The sequence below is a fragment of the Vanellus vanellus genome (genome assembly GCF_965231255.1).
Source record: "Vanellus vanellus genome assembly, chromosome: 3".
Lineage (NCBI taxonomy): Eukaryota > Metazoa > Chordata > Aves > Charadriiformes > Charadriidae > Vanellus > Vanellus vanellus.
The window spans coordinates 93,605,964-93,628,930 of NC_138907.1; the positions used below are offsets into that span (position 1 = coordinate 93,605,964).

Sequence of the window (22,967 nt, forward strand, 5' to 3'; positions counted from 1 at the left end):
GTAATGAATGCAGAACTTTCACTGGAACCAAAGAAACTTCCATACCTTTGATCCACTGTTGTATCACATAGAGAAAATTCTGTTTACAAGGACTAATTACCAGCATGAAACCAGGTGGCAAATTCCTGAAAAATACCTGCAGTGCTGCAATGCTTCAAGTTGCAAACACTGAGAGAGTCTAGACAACTCAAGGCTGTATACAAGTTCTATGATCATAATCTATGAAGACAAAGAATAAACCGATGGAAGAGAAGTGGGTGATGAAATCCTTACTACACTATATTAGGTTGCACATCACAGAATCATGGAGTTTTCGGAGTTGGAAGGGACCTCTAGAGCTCATCTAGTCCAACTGCCCTGCTAAAGCAGGATTGCCTAGAGCACATTACTCAGGACTGCATCCAGGCGGGTCTTGAAAATCTCCAGAGAAGGGGACTCCACAACCTCCCTGGGCAGCCTGTTCCAGCGCTCTATCACCCGAACCTTAAAGAAGTTTTTCCGTGTATTTGAACGGAACTTCCTATGTTCTAACTTGTGCCCATTGCCCCTCGTCCTGTCACTGGGAACCATTGAAAAGAGCCTGGCTCCATCCTCCTTCAACCCACCCTTTAGGTACTTGTAAGCATTAATAAGGTCTCCCCTCAGCCTTCTCTTCTCCAGGCTAAAGAGTCCCAGCTCTCTCAGCCTTTCCTCATAAGGGAGATGCTCCAATCCCTCAATCATCTTAGTTGCCCTTTGCTGGACTCGGATACAGATGTCCAGGGTAAGGCATGTTGAAAAAATTCTGAAAACCAGGTTCTCCAAAAACCCCACACAGAGCAGCACGTACTTTGCTCTCTATACACCACAGGCATTAACTGGCTCTCCCTCCTCACCATTGATTGATTCTCTGTGCTCTTAGCATTTTCACTAATCCCTTGAAGTTATGAGGCAATGCCCCGATTACAAAAAACAAACAAACAAAACCAACTAAACAGCTAAACACCAAGTAGTTGGAAGTTACATTCTGCTGAACACACAGCATCTAAACGCCCCCATTCTTGTCAACACAACGCATGACAGTCTTCATACTGAGAGTGAGGAACAGGACAATGAGGAAATTTGGGGAAATTACATAACACAAAAGAAATCACGAGGGAGTTTCTGAAAAAGCTGCAACTTAGTACAGGTATTAGGTCCCAGCCCACAGCCTTCATCGTAGGACCTGCATGTCCGAAAGACTCATTGCAGATTAAGAAGCCAACTAATATACAAATCAGCATCACAAATATATAAAAATATCGTATTTGGCACAAAAGCAGGGTTTCACAGTCCTATTAACGAAGTCCAGGGGCTATATATTTCATAACACATTATACACACAGCTACAGAATGCTACCTGAGGCTGTAACTTACACAAATAGGATCTATATTGTACTCCTAACCAGATCAGAAATCCTTTAGGTTAGTATTTTGCCATTTAAGACAAAAAAAATAATCAGCACTTCTTGGGGATGGCAAGGATGAAATCTGCAGTGGACAGGAGGAATATCTTCCATGACTCATTTTCATCACCTAAGGACTGTCTGTCTTCCCATGGCTGTACAGAGGTCACAGCATCCCAAATTCTGAAGTCGGTGCTTGTGAAGAGATTTCTCAGGAATTTACTTATGACTTTATAACAAAGACAGATCTATGGTCAGTTACCTTAAAACCGCCTCTTTACAGGTGAGGAGGTGGGAAAAGAGAAGATTCAGAAATTTTCCCCCACTGCACAATGGCACCATCTCTAGATAAATTTCTTTGAAGAGCTTTTAATTAAAAGAACCCCTATTCTTTGAATTTTTAAAAGATCAGTTAGGTATGCCTATGATAAGTCAGTTACAATTCTCTTGTCTCTCTGTCCTTACTTTAAATGCCTCTATGTGAACACACATAGCATGGGGAATAAACAGGATGAGTTAGAGATGTGCACAGGCCTGCAGAGCTATGATCTCATTGGCATCCCAGAGACATGGTAGGATGGCTCCTATGACTGGAATGTTGGAATGGAGGGATACAGGCTCTTCAAGAAGTAAGGCAGGGCAGATGAGGAGGGGGTGTTGCCCTCTATATCAATGACCAGCTGGAGAGCACAGAGCTCTGCCTGAGCATGGATGACAAGCTCACTGAGAGCTTATGGGTTAGGATTAAAGGGGGGGGCAGGGAGAGGTCTGTGGGGGTCTGCTACAGGCCACCTGACCAGGAAGACTGAGAGGATGAGGCCCTCTATAGACAGGAGCAGCCTCACGTTCGCAAGCCCTGGCTCTCACAGGTTACTTCAACCACCCTGACATCCATTGGTGGGACAACACAGCAGGGCATAAGCAATCCAGGAAGTTTCTGGAATGCGTGAATGAATTTCCTTCTTTAAGTGACAGAGAAGTCAACAGGAGAAGTGCCATGCTGGACCTTGTTCTCACCAACAAGGAAGGGCTGGTGGGGAATGTGAAGCTCAAGGGCAGCCTTGGCTGCAGTGACCGTGGAACGGCAGAGTTCAAGATCCTTAGGGGGGTTAGGAAGGTGCACAGTAGCCTCACTACCCTGGACTTCCAGAGAGCAGACTCCAGCCTCTTCAGGTATCTGCTTGGTAGAGTACTGTGGGATAAAGCCCTGGTGGGAAGAGGGGCCCAAGAAAGCGGGTCAATATTCAAGTACCACCTCTTCCAAGCTCAGGAGCGATGCATCCAAACAAAGAGGAAGTCAGGCAAAAATGCCAGGACTCCTGCATGGATGAACAAGTAGGTCCTAGACAATCTCTAACAGAAAAAGGAAGCCTACAGCAGGTGGAAGGAATAACACGCAGCCTAAAACGACTACAGAGAAATTGTCTGAGCAGCCAGGGATCATGTTAGGAAAACTAAAGCCCTGACAGAATTAAATCTGGCCAGGGACGTCAAGGACAGCTTCTACAGGTACCTCAGTGACAAAAGGAAGACTAGGAAAAATGTGGGTGTTCTTTGGAAGGAACTGGGTGACCTGGTCACCCGGGATATGGACAAGGATGAGGTACTCAATTTTTTTGCCTCAGTCTTCACCTGCAAGTTCTCTAGCCACACTTCTCAAGTTGCAGAAGGCAAAGGCATGGACAGGGAGAATGAGGATGGTGTGAGACCATCTAAGGAACCTGAAGGGGCTCAAGTCCATGGGACCTGATAAGACCTGGGACCTGATGATTTAGATTAGATATTAAAAAGAAATTCTTCCCTCTGAGGGTGGTGAAACACTGGAATACGTTGCCCAGAGAAGCTGTGTATGCCCCATCCCTGCAAGTGTTCAAGGCCAGGCTGGATGGGGCTTTGAGTAACCTGGTCTAGTGGAAGTTGTTCCTGCCCATGGCAGGGGGCTTGGAACTAGATGATCTTCAAGGTCCCTTCTAACTCTAACCATTCTATGATTCTACGGTTTTATTGTATATTTTTAACATGCAGTAGTTCAACCTTCCTAAATATTTTGGCTTAAGGACTGCTTATAGTCTTTTTGTGAAACGTTGAAATGTGTTTGTGAGAACCTGCTCTGATCTTAAGGAAAGAGAGCATCATTAAAAGTCCTTAACAACCACTAGAATGCTAACAGCCTGTTTCCTGACACAAGAAAAATATCAGGACAAAAGGATATGAAAAACAAAATAAAAAGTTTCCAATACAGGGCAGTAGAGATTTTCAGTCACCTTTTCTTCCAATATAGGTTTATTGTAACTAAAGGATGATTGCATCTATATCCAAGAGATCTCATTAGAACAAAAACTAAGGACTAAAAAGGGCAAATTGAAAAGCTATCAGTGACAGCAGCTTAGAAGAAAGAACTCCAGAGGACTGTTTAAAACCTAGAAAAAGTACTCAAAGTTCATTTTTGCTTAGTCTTTATATTGTCTGATGCCTCTTATACTACAACAACACACTTAAAGGTCTTACATTGCTATTTTCTTTTTATCACTTGCAAAAAGACGTTTATTCTCTCAATTTTTAACTTCAATTCATACTATAACTTTCAAGTGCAGAATTCTGAAGCTTAACACTTTATCAAATGAAATAAAAAGGTATTTTTACTTACGCTTCATTAAGGGGAACAAAAATGAAATCTTTCTCAAAAATGTCAACATGCCGTGTCCACGTTTTCACTCGCCCATGTCGTTTTTGTTGTATTCTACAAGAAGAAACCAAGATGTGACTTGTAGAGTGGCTTATTTTAATTGAAAGACTACCTTTGCAGATATTTTCAACTTAACAGCTTCTTAAGATTTTCATGGCATATTCTAGCTTTATTATAGGTGCGGATGCTTCCTAGAGTTCTGTTGCTATCATAATGAGGATTTTATCTCTGTAAAGCATCTGTTCTTGTAGTCTTCACTGTACTTAGCTCTTAGTTGCACTACCTTATCAACAGACTTACGAAAGGTTTGAAGTTTCATGAATACTTCTTCTTTCTCTTTGATTAAGGCGTTTATAGAAGAATGAACTGAATACGTGTATTCTATCAGCATCTTCTTTTTTCAGTTTTTCAAGTACCAAATACCTAATTAGTAAAAAAAAAAAAAAAAAAATCATGGAGGTGTTAACTCAAAGTATTCATCACCAGAGTAAGAAGGACTACCAACAGTGCTACCTCCCCACCAAATTCTTGCAGCCTCTCACAAAATAGCTATAATAATATAAGAGCAAACTAACCATAGCAGCTAATTAATGCAAAATCTGTGTCAATATTTCAAGGTACTAACTGCTCTGCTCAATCAACAAGTTGTTCTGCTGCTGTTGTATTTATTTTTATATCATGGCAAGAAAACAATCTTTCAATGAGTTTGTTACATGATGACCTATCTAAGAAAGACCCACGTTTTGTAAGTGAGCCACTAAATCTCCAAATAGTCTCAGAGCGATGCACTTATTTTCTTTCCACCTCTAAAATATTGTAACAGACTGAAAATTATGCACATGCACCTTACGTGTAGCTTAAACACAGCAGAACGCAACAATTTAAGACTCTTCTAACATCTGTAGCATCGGTGACACCAAAATTAATTTATGCATTATGTTAATTAAAAAAATGAAATTCCAGGAAACACAAATACTCTGGAAAAAAACAAACTTAAAAAAGCTTTTTTTTTTCTTGCAGTTAAAATTCCTCTTCAGATGTTAAGAAATTTTAAAGGACATTTTTTCCAAGTGAGAACAATGTCATTGTCAAGACATTGTCAAGGAGGGGAACCAAAATTTCTTCCAAAGGTACAAAACAACCTTTACAATTACAACAATACATAGTTGGAGACCAAGTGTTATCAACTGACCTATGAATTTTTAATCTCAGAACTTTTCAAGTTTCAAAGTAAAAGACTACTAAAAACTGATTTGAAATAAAACTTACTTTAAATAAAAATCAATAATAACATCATTTAAAAATTCTCCTTCATTTAGACAATGGAGGTCTTCATTGGTCACAGAAATACCACCTTTAGCTGGAGGAGGTGGATAAACTATCAACCTAAAAAGAAAAATACATTCAATAATAAATATGAAATGCCGAAAAAACTTACAGAATTGTTACAGGGCAAATATGAATATCTTACTTTTCTATAGGACCAATAAATACTGTATGTGGTTCTCCAATTTCTTCATCATCATCAAAATACGGCAACTGTTTATTTCGCTGCTGCAATTTGGACTCAGGCGCAACCTTAAAAGAATGAAGTCAATATTAATTTGCACACTGTGCTCAAACTTACCAAAAAAATAATAAAGCTTTGTGAAGTCAAGCAGTGTACTTCAGGTTTGTGATTTTTCCTTTCCTAGTTCATTTATTACATTTAGGTCTGTACTCATTTCTTGCAGAGCCACAAAACTTTCAAATTCTTTAAGAGGTAGTTTTATTTAAAGAAAGCATTAAACTTAACTACAACATTGCAACGAAACTTCTTGCTTGAATTATTACAATTTTACCAGTAGATGAGTTTGGAAACAATTATTGTTTAATTATAGTACAAATTTCTCATCCCTTAATAATTTTTAAATGACAGCATTACTTGTGGATCATTGTACAACCTTATGATCAAACTAAACACATTAAAAAGTATTGTGAATGCACAGACTATTTCCCATACTTTCATAACCCACCATGGACCAGACTGGGAATCCTTATATAAAAGCCAGCAGAAGTTGTTCGGATTTTTTTTTTTTTGGTCTAGGACTAGCACACTATCTTCAGTGTATTTGTAACCCAAATAATATAAGGACTTTGTTTTAAGACAAAAACATAATTACGTTTTTTATTTTGTTTTCTCTGTGAGATGGACTTCCTTTGGAATTGTCTTCCAAGCACTTAGTAAATGCAACAAGCCTGCCATTGGCTTCTTCGAAGGAGATTTTCACAAAGAAGTCAGAAATATTATTTCTAATACCAATGTCAGTAATTATTTTTTCAAATATTGAGTTTGCATGAGTATCAAGACCAGTTTCAAAAATCAAAATGATGTACTGTTCTTCTTGACCTAAAAAAAAAAGCAGACAGAATACTATTAATTTGGAAACAAAATGAAATATGTTGCAATTATAAACAGTTTTCAAAGAAATGTGGACCAACACGTGTACACGCTGCTGACAATGCATACAAGCAGTAATATACATGTACACAGATGGACAGAAAGATTAACTACCTACATTTGCAAACAGAGTGCATTCAAATTCTGCCTTAATCTAGAGATGTTAATTATTGCACCTGATACATTTTTAAAATAATAGAATAATAGAATGTTTAGAGTTCGAAGGGTCCTTAAAGATTGCCTAGTTCCAACCCCCCTGCCACAGACAGGGACACCTTTCCACTAGACGAGGTTACTCAAAGCCCCATCCAACCTTGCCTTGAATACGTGCAGGGATAGGGCATCCACAGCTTCCCTTGGCAACCTGTTCCAGTGCCGCATCACTCTCACAGTAAAAATTTTCTTCCTGATAGCTAATCTAAATCTATCCTCTTTCAGTTTAAAACCATTACCTGTCATCCTATCACTACACTCCCTCAAAAAGAGTCACTCCCCATCTTTCCTGTAGGCCCCCTTCAGATACTGGAAGGCTGCTATAAGGTCTTCCCAGAGCTTTCTCTTCTCCAGGTGGAACAACCCCAACTCTCTCAGCCTGTCCTCACAGGAGAGGTGTTCCAGCCCTCTGATCATCTTTGTGGCCTTCCTCTGGACTCTCTCCAACAGGTCCATGTCCTTCTTACGTTGAGGGCTCCAGAGCCGGATGCAATACTCCAGGTGGAGTCTGGGTCTGACCAGAGCAGAAAAGAGGGGCAGAATCACCTCCCTTGACCTGCTGGCCACGCTTCTTTTGATTCAGCCCTGGATGCGGTTGCCTTTCTGGGCTGCAAGCACACATTGCCAGCTCATGTTGAGCTTCTCATCCACCAGCACCCCTAAGTCCTTCTCCTCAGGCATGTCAACCACACCACTCAGCTTGGTGTCGTCCGCAAACTTGCTGAGGGTGCACTCAATCCCACTGTCTACATCATTGATGAAGATATTAAACCGTACTGGCCCCAATACAGATTGATCCCTGAGAGACATCATTTGCCACTGAGCTCCATCTGGACACTGAGCCATTGACCACTACCCTCAGGAAGCAACCACCCAACCAATTCCTCATCCACCGAACAGTCCGCCCATCAAATCCATATCTTTCCAATTTAGAGATATACATGCATAAACAGCACTGACCTCTACATGTCAGCTCTTTCAGACAATAGAGATTCTTAGAAACAATGACAGGTTGGAAAAAAAAAAAACCTGCTCTAAACTGGGGTAGCTAGCAAGTAGGATGCAAAATGTATTAGCGACTAAACTGAACAGAATACTACGTGGGGAAAAAAGTACATTTTTGAGACAACTGTTTAGAGACTTAAGTGGGAAAATAAGCACGACTTTTTAAAAAGTGGATACAAACTGTATACCAGATATTAAAAGCACAAAGTTCTAACAAAACTACTCTTACTGACTCTAGGCAGGTGTTGTTGGGTACATAAGTACAAAAACCTGTAACAGCAATTTCACAAAAGAGTTATTTTTCTCTGATCAGATTTCTGTTACCATAGAAACAGAAACCTCTTAAGGATCTCCATTCCACTGGCAACCAGTTTTCATTTCTAAAAATTACGCATTTGAACAAGGAAAGGAATTTAACATGTCACAGTAATCAAAATCTTCATCTCCTTGCACAGGTAAATGGATCTCACCACCTAGAAGAGCAAAGCCCCGATTTTAGGTCCTGCAACATAAACAACCCAAAATCTCCCTGCCCCTGGTGAACATTCTGTGAACAGAATACCGTCAGGTGTTCTCTTGTGCTTAGTCTTGCCAGCCCTAATAAACCTCATATTTCTTTTGATACAGTGGTTTAGCTTCAACAGGTCAGCCTACACCTTTAGCAAAAGTTGCAGAATGTGAGTTGGATCAATCAGCTATTGTATAAATACCACCCGCCCACATCATCAGAAAAATAAAAAAGCAGCAAGTTGCACAAAGAGCAATTATTTAGGCAGACAGGAATATGATTCAGGCTGCAAATCCCAGTTTCATGTAGCTGGCTAACTCAGAGCTGCGGGGACCTCTTTTTCTTTAAGAGAAGAGTTTCAGACACATGCGTAACCATTTCCTTTTGGTTATTCTTGACTTGGCATGCTAACTGTTGTGAAAAATAATTTTTCAGCAGCGTATTTCCCAATTCACTGCACAGAGAATTTAGGTGTCTAACTGGGTTTTGTGTGTTTCTATTTTGGGAAGTAGGCATCTACACACAATTGTTTACACAGCTATGGATTCAGGCTTAAAGTAATTTCATTGCTTACAAAGCCAATAGCAACTGTTATCAAAACGTACTCCTATATATCAAGTACAATAAAGCAGTTAGGTGTAAAGCTAGAGCAGTGCCACAGCCTCAGAGGGAAAAGCTGGAGAGAGAAAGGCTGAGACATGCTAAGGGAAAGATTTCTTAACCGGCCAAGTCAGGAAGCCTTTCCTTTTTTCACTTGTGAACATCTGTGTTCATCTTGGGTCTAATGTCTGCTCCCAGGATTGTGTCTAGCTCCCCTGCGTGCTCTCCAATTAGTATTGTAATTACAATACTCCTTACAGCTCATACTTTTTATAGGAGATGGATGAAGTTGTTATAACAGTATTATGTGTTCAAAGCACAGAATTCTGAGATGGTTAAAAGCATTCTTCCTCCATTTGAATGCATCAAGTATCTATGAAGCTGAGTAAAAGTATAAATAACTACAAAATTTAATCTAAAGAAAAGCCTATTTAAGGGGAAGAAGACTCTATGCTAATTTAAAAAATAGTGTGCATATTAAGATAAAAAAACTATGTTGAAATTAAACTTAATTTTAAGATACATGAAGATCATCCATTTATTTTCAAAGCAGATATTTGTCTACATCACAACATCACTACAAGCATATGGGAAAAAAAAAAAAAAAAAAAAAACAAGCCAACCCACACAACAGTTTCTACTGAAACTAAGACCTGGAAGCATTGCAACACAGAAAGCAGAAGTAAGTATACTGACAGCTGTCATATAAATGTAAAGGCCCGTACACAAAAGCTACTCAAACCAACTTGCTTTCATTCAGTATAAATATTAGTGATAAAAGTAATACTAAACTGACTACACTCTGTAACTAGCATGTGGCTGGACAAACAGAAGACTACAGTTTTGCCAAGCTGTTCTGAACTGTACTCCTCATCAGCCTGGGAAGGTGAGGGTGCCTGGAAAAACACTACACCTGCCCCAGTCAATGATGCCAATTTTATTCTTTAGAGCAGTCAGTCATGATCCAAGACATTAAAATACAATTTAAAGTGAAATAGTAGACCAAAATTGTTTTACTTACTGTCTCCTTTACATTCGTACCAGACATTATCTTTACTCATTTTCAGTTGGTCTCTCAGGCTACTACAAGTTGACGGTACTGTTTGTAGGAAAACTACTGGCAATTTTCGGACACTACACCATTCACATTTGGTAAGTTCTGAAGTTTTCAGGTTAATCTCTCGGATATCACTTTCTGATTCTAGAAGAAATAATGACATTATATTAAATTATAGCAAAAATATGTACGTTTCCTTTATAATTTCCCTCTTCATTTTAACAAGAAATCAGTATGTGCTCATTAACTTCTAAGAAAGTTTTTAAAAGTTTAAAATTAACACATATCCAGGAAGTGATGTCTGTTAATATCTTAAAAGATGAAGTGAACTTCACTGCCACCTTCCAGGAAAGTCAGACACAAACTGTTTTCTTCTCACCAACTTTAATCTAATTTTTATTCCACAGAAAAAACAGCATTTCCAGTGACAATTTAAATTTGCAACTACTGCTATGACATATTTTACAACAGGTTTGTAAAACTTTCTTTGTAGATTTATCTTTGACCAAGTTCCCTTACGAAAAATAACTTTAAAATGAAGAGAATAAACACATGCAGAGAAACGATCTGATTGCCTGAGGAAAATAAGGTACTGCTCTCAATTTTCTACCAAAGAGAAATGTCAGCAACATGGTAAATTTTTTAACACTACATCCAATGCTGCTAGTGCCAATGTTGAATATTTTACAGGTTTTATTGAATTATAAAAAGGGAAGGAAAAGTGTGTGAAGTCGTAATTCTTTGAATTTGGTTAAGAGACCCAAAATTTCAATGCCAGTAATTACTGCTAGATCAGAAAAAATGGTTAATGGTAGTCACTTAAAAAAGCTTTAGTTAGTGGCAGCTTCCACCATTCTACCACATGCTTGATGGCAGCCTCCACCAGAAAAACTATATCCCCTTACCTAGGGGACAAAACATAGACAGGATAGAAGGACAAATGGAGACAACATGAAGTCCTTCTAACAAATAAAAACCAATGCATGAAGTATGTCTCCTCCTTCTTTCCCCATAAATTGAGGAGACTGGAGGGAATTCCTGAAAAGAATAAGGCCTTTCTTAAGTTAAATTCTAGTAAACTTTTCATGACCAGAGAGATGATGAGTAAAAAATTAGTAAAAAGGTTACCACATGAAGAGTTTAATTTGCACCACCCTGAACATAACTGCATAAAACCATATGATGAAAAAAAAAAAAAAAAAAAGACATAAAAGCATAAAAGACATACCATTACTTTCTACCTTACTAGTATTAGTTATTAGGCGTTCTTATTATTGGTGGAGAGAGTGCATTTTTTTTTTTTTACTCCCCTAACCCCCCCCCTTTTTTTTTTTAAACTGATTCCCCTACGCCTTCTCTTGGCATTTAGCAGCCAATGTCCAGCAGCAGCTCTCTACATCCTCTCTTCTTGTTAGCAACTGAATTCACACCCCTGTGCCTGCTGCTCATAAAGACAGGGCAAACAGTTACCCAAAGCAAAGCATCCACTGTCTGCAGACTGGAAGTAGTGGCCACCACAGTTTCTGTGAAGAAAAGCAGCTCTCTTTTCCTTCTAAACCTCCAATACCCCAGGGTCCCACTAGCTGGAGAAGCAGCAGCCCAGCTCTGAGTCAGGCTGCAGCAACAATGTGCTTCCTTCAAGCCAACTGGGCAGCATTTACTGCTCAGAACAGTAGTTTGCCATCTCATCAGAAAAAGAGCAGCAGAAATACACTGCAAGGATCTAACTAGTCCATCTTCTTGCACTGATTCTCCTTTATTTCCCTGCGGACTTACATAGGAGAAAATGAAGCTAGTAACTAAAAGGTTTATAGATGACTCCTACAGTCTTCTCTCCTTTGTGTTTAAAACAAACAACAAAACAGCTTTCCAAGGCTAGGCTGTAATACCACAGTCTTTACAGTAATACTTCAGTTTTATACTTCCTAAATGTACGCACTTTCCTTAATTCATTTCACCTAACTTTCCACTTTCAGAGGCAAACCGCAATAACGACAATCCCAACTTAAAAGTGGATTCAACCCATTTAACTGAGACATGCATGTCCTTCTAATAGTGTCTAGATAGAAGGTCCTTGCTAAAACACGAGCTACTTGGTCTTTGCAGAAAACTCTGAATCCTTCTAACTATATTTGCACTGAGATGGAGCATACTGACTTTCATGTGACAGGAAGACTGCCTACTCTTCAGACGAAAATTTAAATCACATTCATCCTTTTGCATTGAGACAGGCATCTTCTAAAACATTTCAGCATAAACGCCTTAACCTATTAACAATATTCCCTGTAACACTGACATAAGACAGATAACAGGACTTATCCATTAAAGGCAATGTGAATAGTTTTTCACACGTTAGAAACGGAAAGCTCTTTCCTTGAAAAACCAATTGGGAGTTGCAGAAAACTGACAAGGGATGTGGAGACAATTTTGAGAACTTGACATATATTTATATATGCAAAAACAAACTCAAGGCAGGACAGTACTGCTATTTCTACAGCTGTTCAAAGCATTTGCCTTTCCCTGAAAAAGCATGACCATTGATACCAATCTAAAGAAAAAAAATACTAGGTGCCATTTCTTTTCCTCAAAAAATGAGAAATTTTTTTCTCTCTCTTATTTGTATTATAACAAATCATCTTATGATTATGAAGTTAATAGAAATGGAGCTAGCTGGGAATACACCCATCCTCTTCCAGATACAGAACTCAAAAAATGAAATGGAAAAGTGCTAAACGTTCCAATAAATACAGCATTTAGTGAATCACCATTTTTATGCTAATAAGGGATCAAGTCCCATGGAAATAATTTCACCACAGAATCACAGAATGATAGTGGTTGGAAGGGACCTCTGGAGATCATCTAGTCCAAGCCCCCTGCCAGAGCAGGGTCACCTACAGCAGGTTGCACAGGACGGCACCCAGGTGGACTTTGAATGTCTCCAGAATCAGAGATGCCACCACTTCTCTGGACAGCCTATTCCAGTGCTCTGCCACCCTCAAAGTAAAGAAGTTCCTCCTCATGTTTGGATGGCACAAACTTGAACATATGAAGTTCCCATTACCTCTTGTCCTATCACTGGGCACCACTGAAAAAAGACTGGTCCCATCCCCCGGCACTCTCCCTTTAAGTATTTATAAGCATTAATAAGATCCCCCCTTCAATCTTCTTTTCTCAAGACTAAAAAGACCCAAATACCTCAGTCTTTCCTCATAAGAGAAATGTTCCAGTCCCTTAATCATCTTTGCAGCCATTTGCTGGACCCGCTCCAGCAGTTCCCCATCCTTCTTGAACTGGGGAGCCCAGAACTGGACACAGTACTCCAGATGTGGCCTCACCAGGGCAGAGTAGAGGGGGAGGATGACCTCCCTCGACCTGCTGACCACACTCTTCTTGATGCACCCCAGGATGCCATTGGCCTTCTAGGCCACCAGGGCACATTGCTGGCTCATGGTCATCCTGTTGTCCACCAGGACTCCCAGGTCCCTTTCCACAGAGCTGCTGTGCAGCAGGTCAGCCCCTAACCTGTACTGATGCATACGGTTACTCCTCCCCGGGTGCAGTGCCCTAACACCATGCAGCTGTTTTGACTAAGAATTGGTAGACATTTTCTACAGATTTTACTAAGCTTCTTAGCATTTTTTAAAATATATTTAATGCATGAAAAGTGGTAGTTTCTATGCACCTACATGTTACATGCAACATACTTTAATATTTGACTGAGCAAAGGCTACGCTTATCTTTACAGGTTGTCAGACACCATTTTGCACATAATAATGACAAAATACAATAGTTCTGTTTTACAAATAACAAAAGGCAAAATTTGATAGGACTGCATCTTCATGGAAACTTAAGATTAACAAAAGGAGGCAAAACTTATTTCAGGCCCAAAGCAAAACAAAGGAAAAAAAAAACAGTTGTAAGGTCACCATTTCCTAAACCATGTCACTGTATTTCTTTCACTAACATAAAATATACAAGTTATAGGCTAGAGAATAAAAAAATTTCAAGGGAGATATAGACAGGAAAGGTCAAAGACACACGTGTGGTTTTTATTCTACCTACTGTCTGCATCCGAAATAAAAAACTAATAAAGTGTTAAAAAGCTAACATGTTTTACAGGAGGTTACTCGTCTTTTGTTTTTGTTAATCATCTGCAAGACAACCTTTGCCAATCATGATCAGAATATCTACAACTCTTCAACCAGGATGAAGGGGAAGAACTATTAACTCCTACCAAATTTTCTTTCTGTCAGTAGAAGGCAGAGATAATGCAACATCATTTTGTTTTTTATTCACCAGGCAGTTCAGGTCAAATTTATACTTTTTTTTTTTTTTTCTCTTATCTGACTACAGGGACCCAGTATAATTTATTACATACATAAAACCAGAATCGACTTTTCATTATGATTCACTTGTTAATTCCTTTTGCAAAGTTATTTCATTCAAAATATATTGAGTATTAACATAAAATGAAATATGTACTCACCTTCTTGACTTTCTAGGCGTATTTTGATATAATCCAGGCAAAACTGTGGAAGACAACACAATAATAAGGTTTCACATCTTCTCCAAACCAAAGTTGACTTAATGCCTTTTAACTGTTAGTAAACATATTTCAATTGACTAAGTACTTAAGTAATGAAAATTTTAAAATAAAAATGTAAAATGTAATTTTTTTTTAGAAGTGTACATTTTAGCACAACTCAAAGAAAGCAAGTATATTCTTTAGTATTCCGTGTCTCTTTCAGTCATATTGACTGTTGAAACTTACGTACTCCGTTTTCAAAAAGGTTTAAAAGATACTGAAAAATACCAGAAATTATAGGGAGAAAAAAAATATCTTCAAAAGAGAACGTCATCTATCAGTATTTAAGGAAATCAAACAATAGGGTTTTGCAGAGAGGTGGGAAGAACAAGTAACACCTCTCTGCTATTTATGTAGTTACCCCAGCAAGCACGCATTTTATCTCGCTTACTACGTACAACGTCTCCTTGAAAGCCTCCATGTAACTTAGAAGGCTAACAAAAAAAGATACTGTTCTATAGAAGCAAAATTATTCACCTGCAGACATGCTGCTTCTTCCCACCTATCAATATCCATTTTTTGGTAATTGTTGCTTTCAATTTTCTTAACAAATGCACGCTAATCCATAAGCCCCCCTCCCAACCAAGGAAACACAGTTTTCAAGGGTTTCGCAGGCATGATGTTTTTATTAAACACCAGAACTAGACCGTATGTGTTAGTATGTAATAGTACTTTGGGATTCTTTCGGAATCACAGCCTCTGAAATAGAGACAAACTTAGTGTTCCATAGACAAAGGCAAAATATTGTGTTGATCAAGTATGAAAATGACAACAACAAATCTCCTTTCAGTTTTGATGGTTAAATAACAAGTTTACTTACAATGACAGGTTCTACTACCATTCTTCGTAGCGTTCCTATTCGTATACTTCGACAGTTCAGAATGACACTTTCACAGGAATTTTGGTAATTTAGAGGTACAGCCTCTGTTACAATCTCTTGAGAAATAACTTTACGACGTTTTATTGGAGCGTTAGACACAATGTTCCCAAACTGAAAAGTAATTTTCAAGGTTTCAGAATGTCTCACTAAGATTTATTGCTAAAACAAGCACGTTAAAAAATAGTGATTAAATTTTCGGCTACTTTTCTGTTGGTCAACAGGATTACTTACAATAGCAGCCACCTCAACCATATACAGAAGGTAGAAATTTCCTAAGGGACTTTTTGAAACACCTGATGATGTTAATATTGCTAGATTCAAGAAAAAAAAAAGTAAGCTGAAACTTGTAGACTTTTTTTTTTTTTTTAACATTTCCAAATCACAAATAAGGATTCTAAAACTGCCAAAGCCAATTTAGTTTTTGTCATTTTGAAACACCATTCAGCCCAGCAAAACAAATTTAGTTTTCATATATTTGTTTATTTATATAAAAACACTAATGCTGTAAGAGCACCACAATATTGGTGATTTTACTTCTTCTTTCAGTTTTTATTAGTCCAAGCTTTTGATGACTGAAAACACTGAGTAATTACTGAAGTACAGTAGCAGAGCAGGAATATATACAAATAAGTAAGCCAAATCAAAATTTCTTAAAACAACTTTACAGAACTATTAAGATGTTTTCAGGATAGATTCCAGGGTCAGAAGACTACATACTGAAAGAAGGCCACATGGACTTTGGCTCCAGATGCTGAGTGAAGCTGTAATCTCAATTAAGTCTCCTGTTTATCAGCAGAACAATCTTACAAAAAAACTATTAAAACAAAGGAAAGCTGGCTGAGAGCCCTCAGATTAATATATTTATTTGTTGTTTTGCTTATAATGCTCTACTTTGTTGAAGGATTTTCTGTACACTAGTCTTTTCTTTGGTACTTATATTGTTTCATAAAGCTGCCCATTAATAAACATTCTTTTGGGTTACAAAATACAATTAAAGTCCCACAGGAAAACATTTTAAGGGATTCAATACTTCTATTAAGACTAAATCTCGACAATTATTTCAAGTCCCTGATCACTAGCCTATCTTGGCCATAATTCAAAATATAGTTTTGGATGCTTCATTTAAATACAGTGGAGAAGCCATAGATTCTAAATGCCTGCAATTAAAATATTTTCCTAGGGCTCTCGTTGAAGACAGTTTTTCATTTTTGTCTGGTGGACTAGCTAAATTTTATTAAAAGCTCAAAACTCAAATCACAGACAAACAGTAAAACAGTAAACATTAAAGTGGTGCTATATTCAAGTAGTCTCTTCAGTAAAGAATTGATGAATATTGTGAGAGAAAAACAGGCAAAGCTTAAAACTTCTTCTATAATAACTGACAAAAACACTGTGATAGCTGCAATTCTTGGCAGTTTCCTTGAATCAATGCAAAGTTTGTGCCAAATTTAACCAAAAAAAAAAAATTATCTTTCCCTTGTTTTCAAAACCAAGCTCTTTTCTACTTTTGTATAAAATATGCAGGTAATTTCCAATGTTACAACTGGTTCTTAAAGACTAGTGAACAGGAACATATGGATATACAAAGGAAAACATTTGGCAGAGTTTCACAAGTCTTAGACACCAGTGCCTTCACAATGCAATGCTTTCAGTTAATCCAGCATGTAATACTAGAATAACTGAAAATCAAAGTATTTATCATTCAAGCTTTTATATTGTAGGCTAGAGGCTGACAGCTTTATAATGATGATTAATTATACACCACATTATAAACACTCATAATTTCATCAATTACAGCACTATAATATTGGCTTCTGAATCTCAAAATAGCATGAAGGTTTTGGCGTCATTACTCTAGTGTTCTAACTCTGAAAACAAAAGATTTGAGACTGCAGGTGGAAATCCGATCAGATACTCTTGTTGAACCAAACTCTCAATAGTGAAACTGGACAAGTGACTCAAGAATGATTTTAATCAGCACTATTAATTTAACACCAGTTATTACAAGGAATTTATTCTTCTTAATGGCTCACTACTGAGGTATTTTAAGCTTTTAACATAGCATGAAAGCTGTCCCCTTTGACAGCACTTAAGGAGCCTGTTCATGGTGCATTTTTTGTCTTTGTTTATCCAATTCTTGCAGTGGTACTCAACTAAAAATAAAAAAGGCCCACCATGAAATCCTTAAAATAAGCGCTATTAATTGAGACAGTTGTCAAAGTATTTTAAATTTAAAGGGCCACTATTGTTCCCAGTGTCTCTTTTTATGTTTGAGTTTGTGCGTCCAAAGTCTTACCAGGCAACAGCTGGTACTGACATTCTTCTGCAAACTAAGGAGGCCCTTGAGTTTGAGAGATACCCTGCCCAGTCTCAAAGAGTATACATTCAACACAGAAGCATCTACGTTAAAAGCATAATTCAAATCATTATGAACACTTGTGAAAATATAATGAACACATTTTCGTATGTTTCCAGTATTATTTAACCAGATACTACTGGGTGAGCTGCTAAATAAAAAAAGCAATCAAATACAGTCAACTGCTGACAATGCAAGACAAGCCTTTACATTTTCCATTTACGATTTGATTTTTGTTTTCTTTAAACAAAGCATTAAATAGTACCTGATCTTTCATTCTTGCTTTTCTTGGTAGTGTGACTGCAATTTCTGTATCTGTTGTTATACTACCTATCCTCTGTTCTATTCCACAACTGTTTTCCTTTAATGCTGCTTCCACCTTTCCTGTAGAAGGAGCTGGGGAGGAGCGGGCTGAATCTGCAGGACGAGGTGAAATGCTTTCCATTCTCCTAGTGCTGCCACTATCCTCCTCATCATCATCATCACTAGACAAAACAACTAAACAGAAAATATTAAATTCTCAACTACTACATTTTTCTGTAACAGAAATTTCTTTTCAAGCAACAGCTTAAAAATAATTTATGTAATTGTCCTGCAGTGCCAAAAAAGTCCACATTTATCATTATATTATGCTATTATTAATGTTTATTTGGAATCTGCTCGCAGGTGCTCTCTCCCTCAGTTTTTATGTCTTACAACGACTATACAAAAACTGGGTATCATTAATCCGCCTCTAGACACAGAAGTGAAGGCATACATTTCTGTGTTCAATCAAGAATTGACAGTGAATAATACAACTTTAAGAAAAACTGACATAAGAAATCATGACTGACACTGTTCAAATGAGAAAGACAACATGGTCTAGTAAACTAAACATGGAACTAGAAACATAATTTCCCAAATTCCACTTCCTTCCTGATTATAGATGAATTCAAGTTTACTCAGAGAAAGCACAACAATTACCATTTTACAAATGATAAAATTCAAATAAATGCATAGCTCAAAAGGAAGGAGGGAAAAAATATAAAATAAAAAAAAAAAGTCCTTTGGGACAATAAATGATGGAATTTTGCCAAGAACATTTTTCTTAAAATTATAAAGTGTAAGTCTTTAAAAATAAAAAAAAAAATAGAAAAAGATTCATGAAATAATGTTTGTTTATCCCAGTGTTCATCTTTCTCAGGGAGTGCCTCAGCATATGAAAAGGAAATTATAAAAAGTTGTGTCTCTCTTCCCCAAGAACACATCCACAAAAAATTTTCATTCAAAATCAGAAATGTAAACCTGCAAGGACAGTTCCTTCACTATAAAATATTTTGGGCTTCCAGTTTATGGCTATATTCACAAAAAAGGTACTTACTTGGGTCATTTAGTTCAGATGGTCTTGCACTCCTCTGTCTTAAGCTTCCTGTAATTTTAGGACTTTTTGTCCCAGTTATAAGACCAACTTTTCCATTTTGTCTTAACATAGAATGTCCTACAACTTCATTACTCAGTAGAATATCCGTTGGACCTTTCCCAACAGCAGAACTATAAAACTTCTTTGTGTTGAACCCTGTACCTGAAGATTTTTGCCCTGTTGAATTCTGATGTATTGAAGAACGTGATAAAGGTCCCACAGATTCACTTAATGTCACAGTTTGTCTGGAGACTCTTTGTAAATCTTTTAGAGAAGCACTTTCACAATGTCGGCATTTGGTCTGGTTTTCATTTGCCCGGCCACAATTTGGACAATCAGTTGAATAATCAATTTGTTCCAAAAGCTAGAGGGGAAGCACACACACAAAATCAGTAACTGTATAAGTACAAAGATACCATTTCCAAATCTTGCATTTAATTTCTGTTGAGAATGAAGATAGACAACACTATATTAGCAATTACAGCGAAAGCAAACATTAAAATACAGTTTGATTTTTTTCATTTAAGAAAATTAAAAATGTTCTAACAGGAACAAATGCTATTTGTGGCATTTTTTAAAAAGGGATTAATGTTGGACAATTCAGATTTTCCTTTTTGCCTTTTTTCTTTCCATATGTAAAAGGTTGCACACTGTTCAGATATATATATATCCATCAGCAAGAAGGTCCAGTTACATCAGTTCTGCAAAAATAGTTTCACTGGACGAAAATAAAGTAACCTAAGGATCCACAAAGGTAAAGAGAACTAGAAGCGACCTCCTTGGTCATGAAGTTCATCTGTCCTCCCAGGATATCTTCTAACTGCCTGGCAAAACATGCAGAAAAATCACTCCTTAAAAAGATAAATTAAAAAAATAAAGAGGGAGAAAAAAAAAAGAAAAGGAAATACATTGCTCTGAAGTCCAGTATCTCAGAAAAGAAAACAGGACTTGAGGAAAAGAATTCTCTAAACTTTCAAGAGGAAAGCAGGGGCTCCAAGGGAAAACATATCCTATCGCTTGAAAGACAAAGATGTGTTTTGTTTCTCCCACATGTACTAGGTCTTACTTAATTACGTATCACAAGTGCAGAACTTGGACTTCTAAGTCTACGGGATTCAATACTAACACATAACCTACTGAAAGCGTACTGAGTTGAATACAGAACACCCTCTAGAACTGAAATTTAATGTTTGTTATTGTCTCCTGGAGCACTTTTCCAATAAAGTGGACTTCCTCAGGTGTGGGATCTTCAATCATTTTTGAAAATAAATGTAAAGACAAAAGTCATACAAGAAGAATATATTATTTTTACAAAATTTCTGCAATTTCACAAAGCTACACATATTGTAGCAAAACAGATGCAAAAAAACCCAAAAAGGTGTATAAAATGTATCAGACCTTTAAAACCCAAGTGGTGGGATAAGATAGCAAGTGACATGAAAACCACTGTTGTGCCTCAGTGCTCAGTTAGTTACAGGATACAGTTTTTACAAAGATATTGCTAATCACATTGAAGAATTTCAATCAGACATTAAAACACTCAACAGAAGCTATCAATAGTACCTGAAGGATCTTAAGTATAAAACAACTGCACCCCTATACTTCGACCACACGCCAAAAATTTAAAACCAACTTCCTTTCCATGGTTGCACAGCCTGCATCTTGATGGTGGGGGTAGCAGTGTTTAACAGGGGCATACTCTTTTTTAGACTCTATTTTAAGATAAATGACTACTTAAGTAGATGTGTTCTACCTAAATATGTCTGCTTTACAATTTTTATAATAAAGGATTTTCTTAAACTTTAAAATCTGCAAAATACAAATACTATATGCACTATACAAATACTCTGCCCTATCTCTAAGTAATGATTCAGAATCCAAAGCTTTTGTTATTTTTCAGCTTTTTTATATATAGTAAGCACATATGAAGTAGAAGATCCGCCTTCCTTTAAAATTATGTACATTTTTAACAATTAGAAAGTGCAACCTGTTATAGTCTAGTAAGATGAAAACCATTGCACTTTGCCTGGCAAGCAGCTGGTTATGTCTGTAATTCCTCTGGCACAAATCCACTAACAACAGTTTTGAATTGTTCAGAGTTTCCACAAACCTCTGATTGATCACCTGCACACTTCAACTCATGGCTCATGAAAATGCATATGGTTCATGACAAATGCATAAATCATTGTGTTAAAACCCTTTGCTGTAACAAAGGATAAAACTCTTAAGCCATTTAAAAAAAGAAAATAAAACCAAGAGTTGTATTAGTGAATTCAGTTGCACCAAGATCTGTTCTATATCCAGAAAGCATATCCACAGACTATACAGTTTTAGAGGATCATAACTATCCTATGCGATTACAGTAAAGGCTCATCTAGCCCTGTGCTGTACTTTCAACAGTAGCCAGTGGTAGTATTGGGAGCACAGGGAATAGAGTAAGGGCATATCCTCCTTACTTTATGTAATTACCAATTCAGATATTTCCTGAATCAGCATTTGAATTTAAATCAATCTGTTTAATGATGATGCAGCCTCTCAAATGTTATCAATCCCTTTTTGAAATCTCATAATACGTTGTGTGAAAAATATTGGGGTTTTGCCTTTTTTAAGCTTACTGCTTGACACTTTTACCACAGGCACTTAGATCTTGTGTCTAAGAAAAAGCAACTAACTGGTTTCCACTCGTGACTGTTGGTGTTCTCAACTTTACATATTTCTAAGACACGCATGGGAAAAAGTACCACATGTAATTATTAAATACTGTTTACAAGTGCAATCTGTCCGATGGCTTTGGAAATAAAACCATACCCCTGGAACAACATAATCGAGTCTGCGTTTTTTCATCAGGGAGACAGAGAACAGCTTGTTTTAGCAATGTGGTCAGCTACATGCAATCTGGCTCAAAGACACCAAGCTGCTGATGCTGCTACATGCAGCTCCAACCCTCACCCTCCACATGTATACAATGCAGGAAGTAGTTCTGGAAGTCAGTACCATGGCTTTAATAGGGAGGAATATGCTGAAAGCATGCCTTGCTTCTACATGTACAGAGTCTTCTAGTTCGAGCTAGGAGATAACGCAAATGGCCTGCACAGATCACAATCCAGCCACAAATGATGAAGTTGCTCTCCTTCCTCTCATGCTAATTCGTTATTTGTAAGCAAGAAACTATGTATTAAAAGATGACATCCGTTAGGTCCTCAGACTGAAAATTGTTTTATCAAGGCAGTGACAAGATTTTATTTGTTTTTTTCAATGACCATTTCAATCTAGGAGACTGTTTCCTGCTCTTGTCCCTTACCTGACAGGACATAAGCAATGAACATTTCACTTTTTTAAACAAACATAAATAAAGTTATCAATATAATGATTAAAACAAAACCCACAGAACTGTAATGTCTTATTTTGCTTTTAACTGCTTTGCTACTTCATTACTTAGCTTTTATAGATCATATCTATATAGATGTCATAGGTAGATCAAAACATCATTTTAAAATTTCCAAGTAACATCATATTAATTAGCTAAATATATAATGGAAATGCATAAGATTTAGTACTAAATGTTTCATCCTAACAAAGAAATACAGTCTGACTTACTTTCTAATATACAGCAGCAATAACAAGCTGATTATACGTTAACAGTCACAGATCTACTTTTTGGTTTGTTTTTGTGCTTTGTTTTTTTTTCTGATCAAAAACTCCTTACAGGAAGTTTGGCTTTGCTAGTCAGTGTGATCTCTATGTGGGTATTATGAACCTTCCATAGTAACCTTGGAAAATGATAAGAAACACAGAAAGGCTCACAGGAATTTCC

The 22,967-nt window shown here is 37.3% G+C and overlaps 1 protein-coding gene across 1 annotated transcript in view; it reads right to left on the reverse strand.

The window, feature by feature from the left end:
• The window catches only part of SENP6 (SUMO specific peptidase 6), an 88,664-nt gene that overhangs the window by 17,425 nt on the left and 48,272 nt on the right, over positions 1 to 22,967 (reverse strand). The window contains exons 9-18 of the mRNA XM_082480686.1: positions 19,115 to 19,517; positions 18,020 to 18,252; positions 15,339 to 15,509; positions 14,420 to 14,462; positions 9,898 to 10,077; positions 6,273 to 6,499; positions 5,582 to 5,688; positions 5,380 to 5,496; positions 4,411 to 4,533; positions 4,072 to 4,164 (exon numbers count right to left, since the gene is read on the reverse strand). Coding sequence (XP_082336812.1) covers positions 4,072 to 4,164; positions 4,411 to 4,533; positions 5,380 to 5,496; positions 5,582 to 5,688; positions 6,273 to 6,499; positions 9,898 to 10,077; positions 14,420 to 14,462; positions 15,339 to 15,509; positions 18,020 to 18,252; positions 19,115 to 19,517 — 1,697 coding nt within the window. The remainder of the gene's footprint in view (positions 1 to 4,071; positions 4,165 to 4,410; positions 4,534 to 5,379; positions 5,497 to 5,581; positions 5,689 to 6,272; positions 6,500 to 9,897; positions 10,078 to 14,419; positions 14,463 to 15,338; positions 15,510 to 18,019; positions 18,253 to 19,114; positions 19,518 to 22,967) is intronic.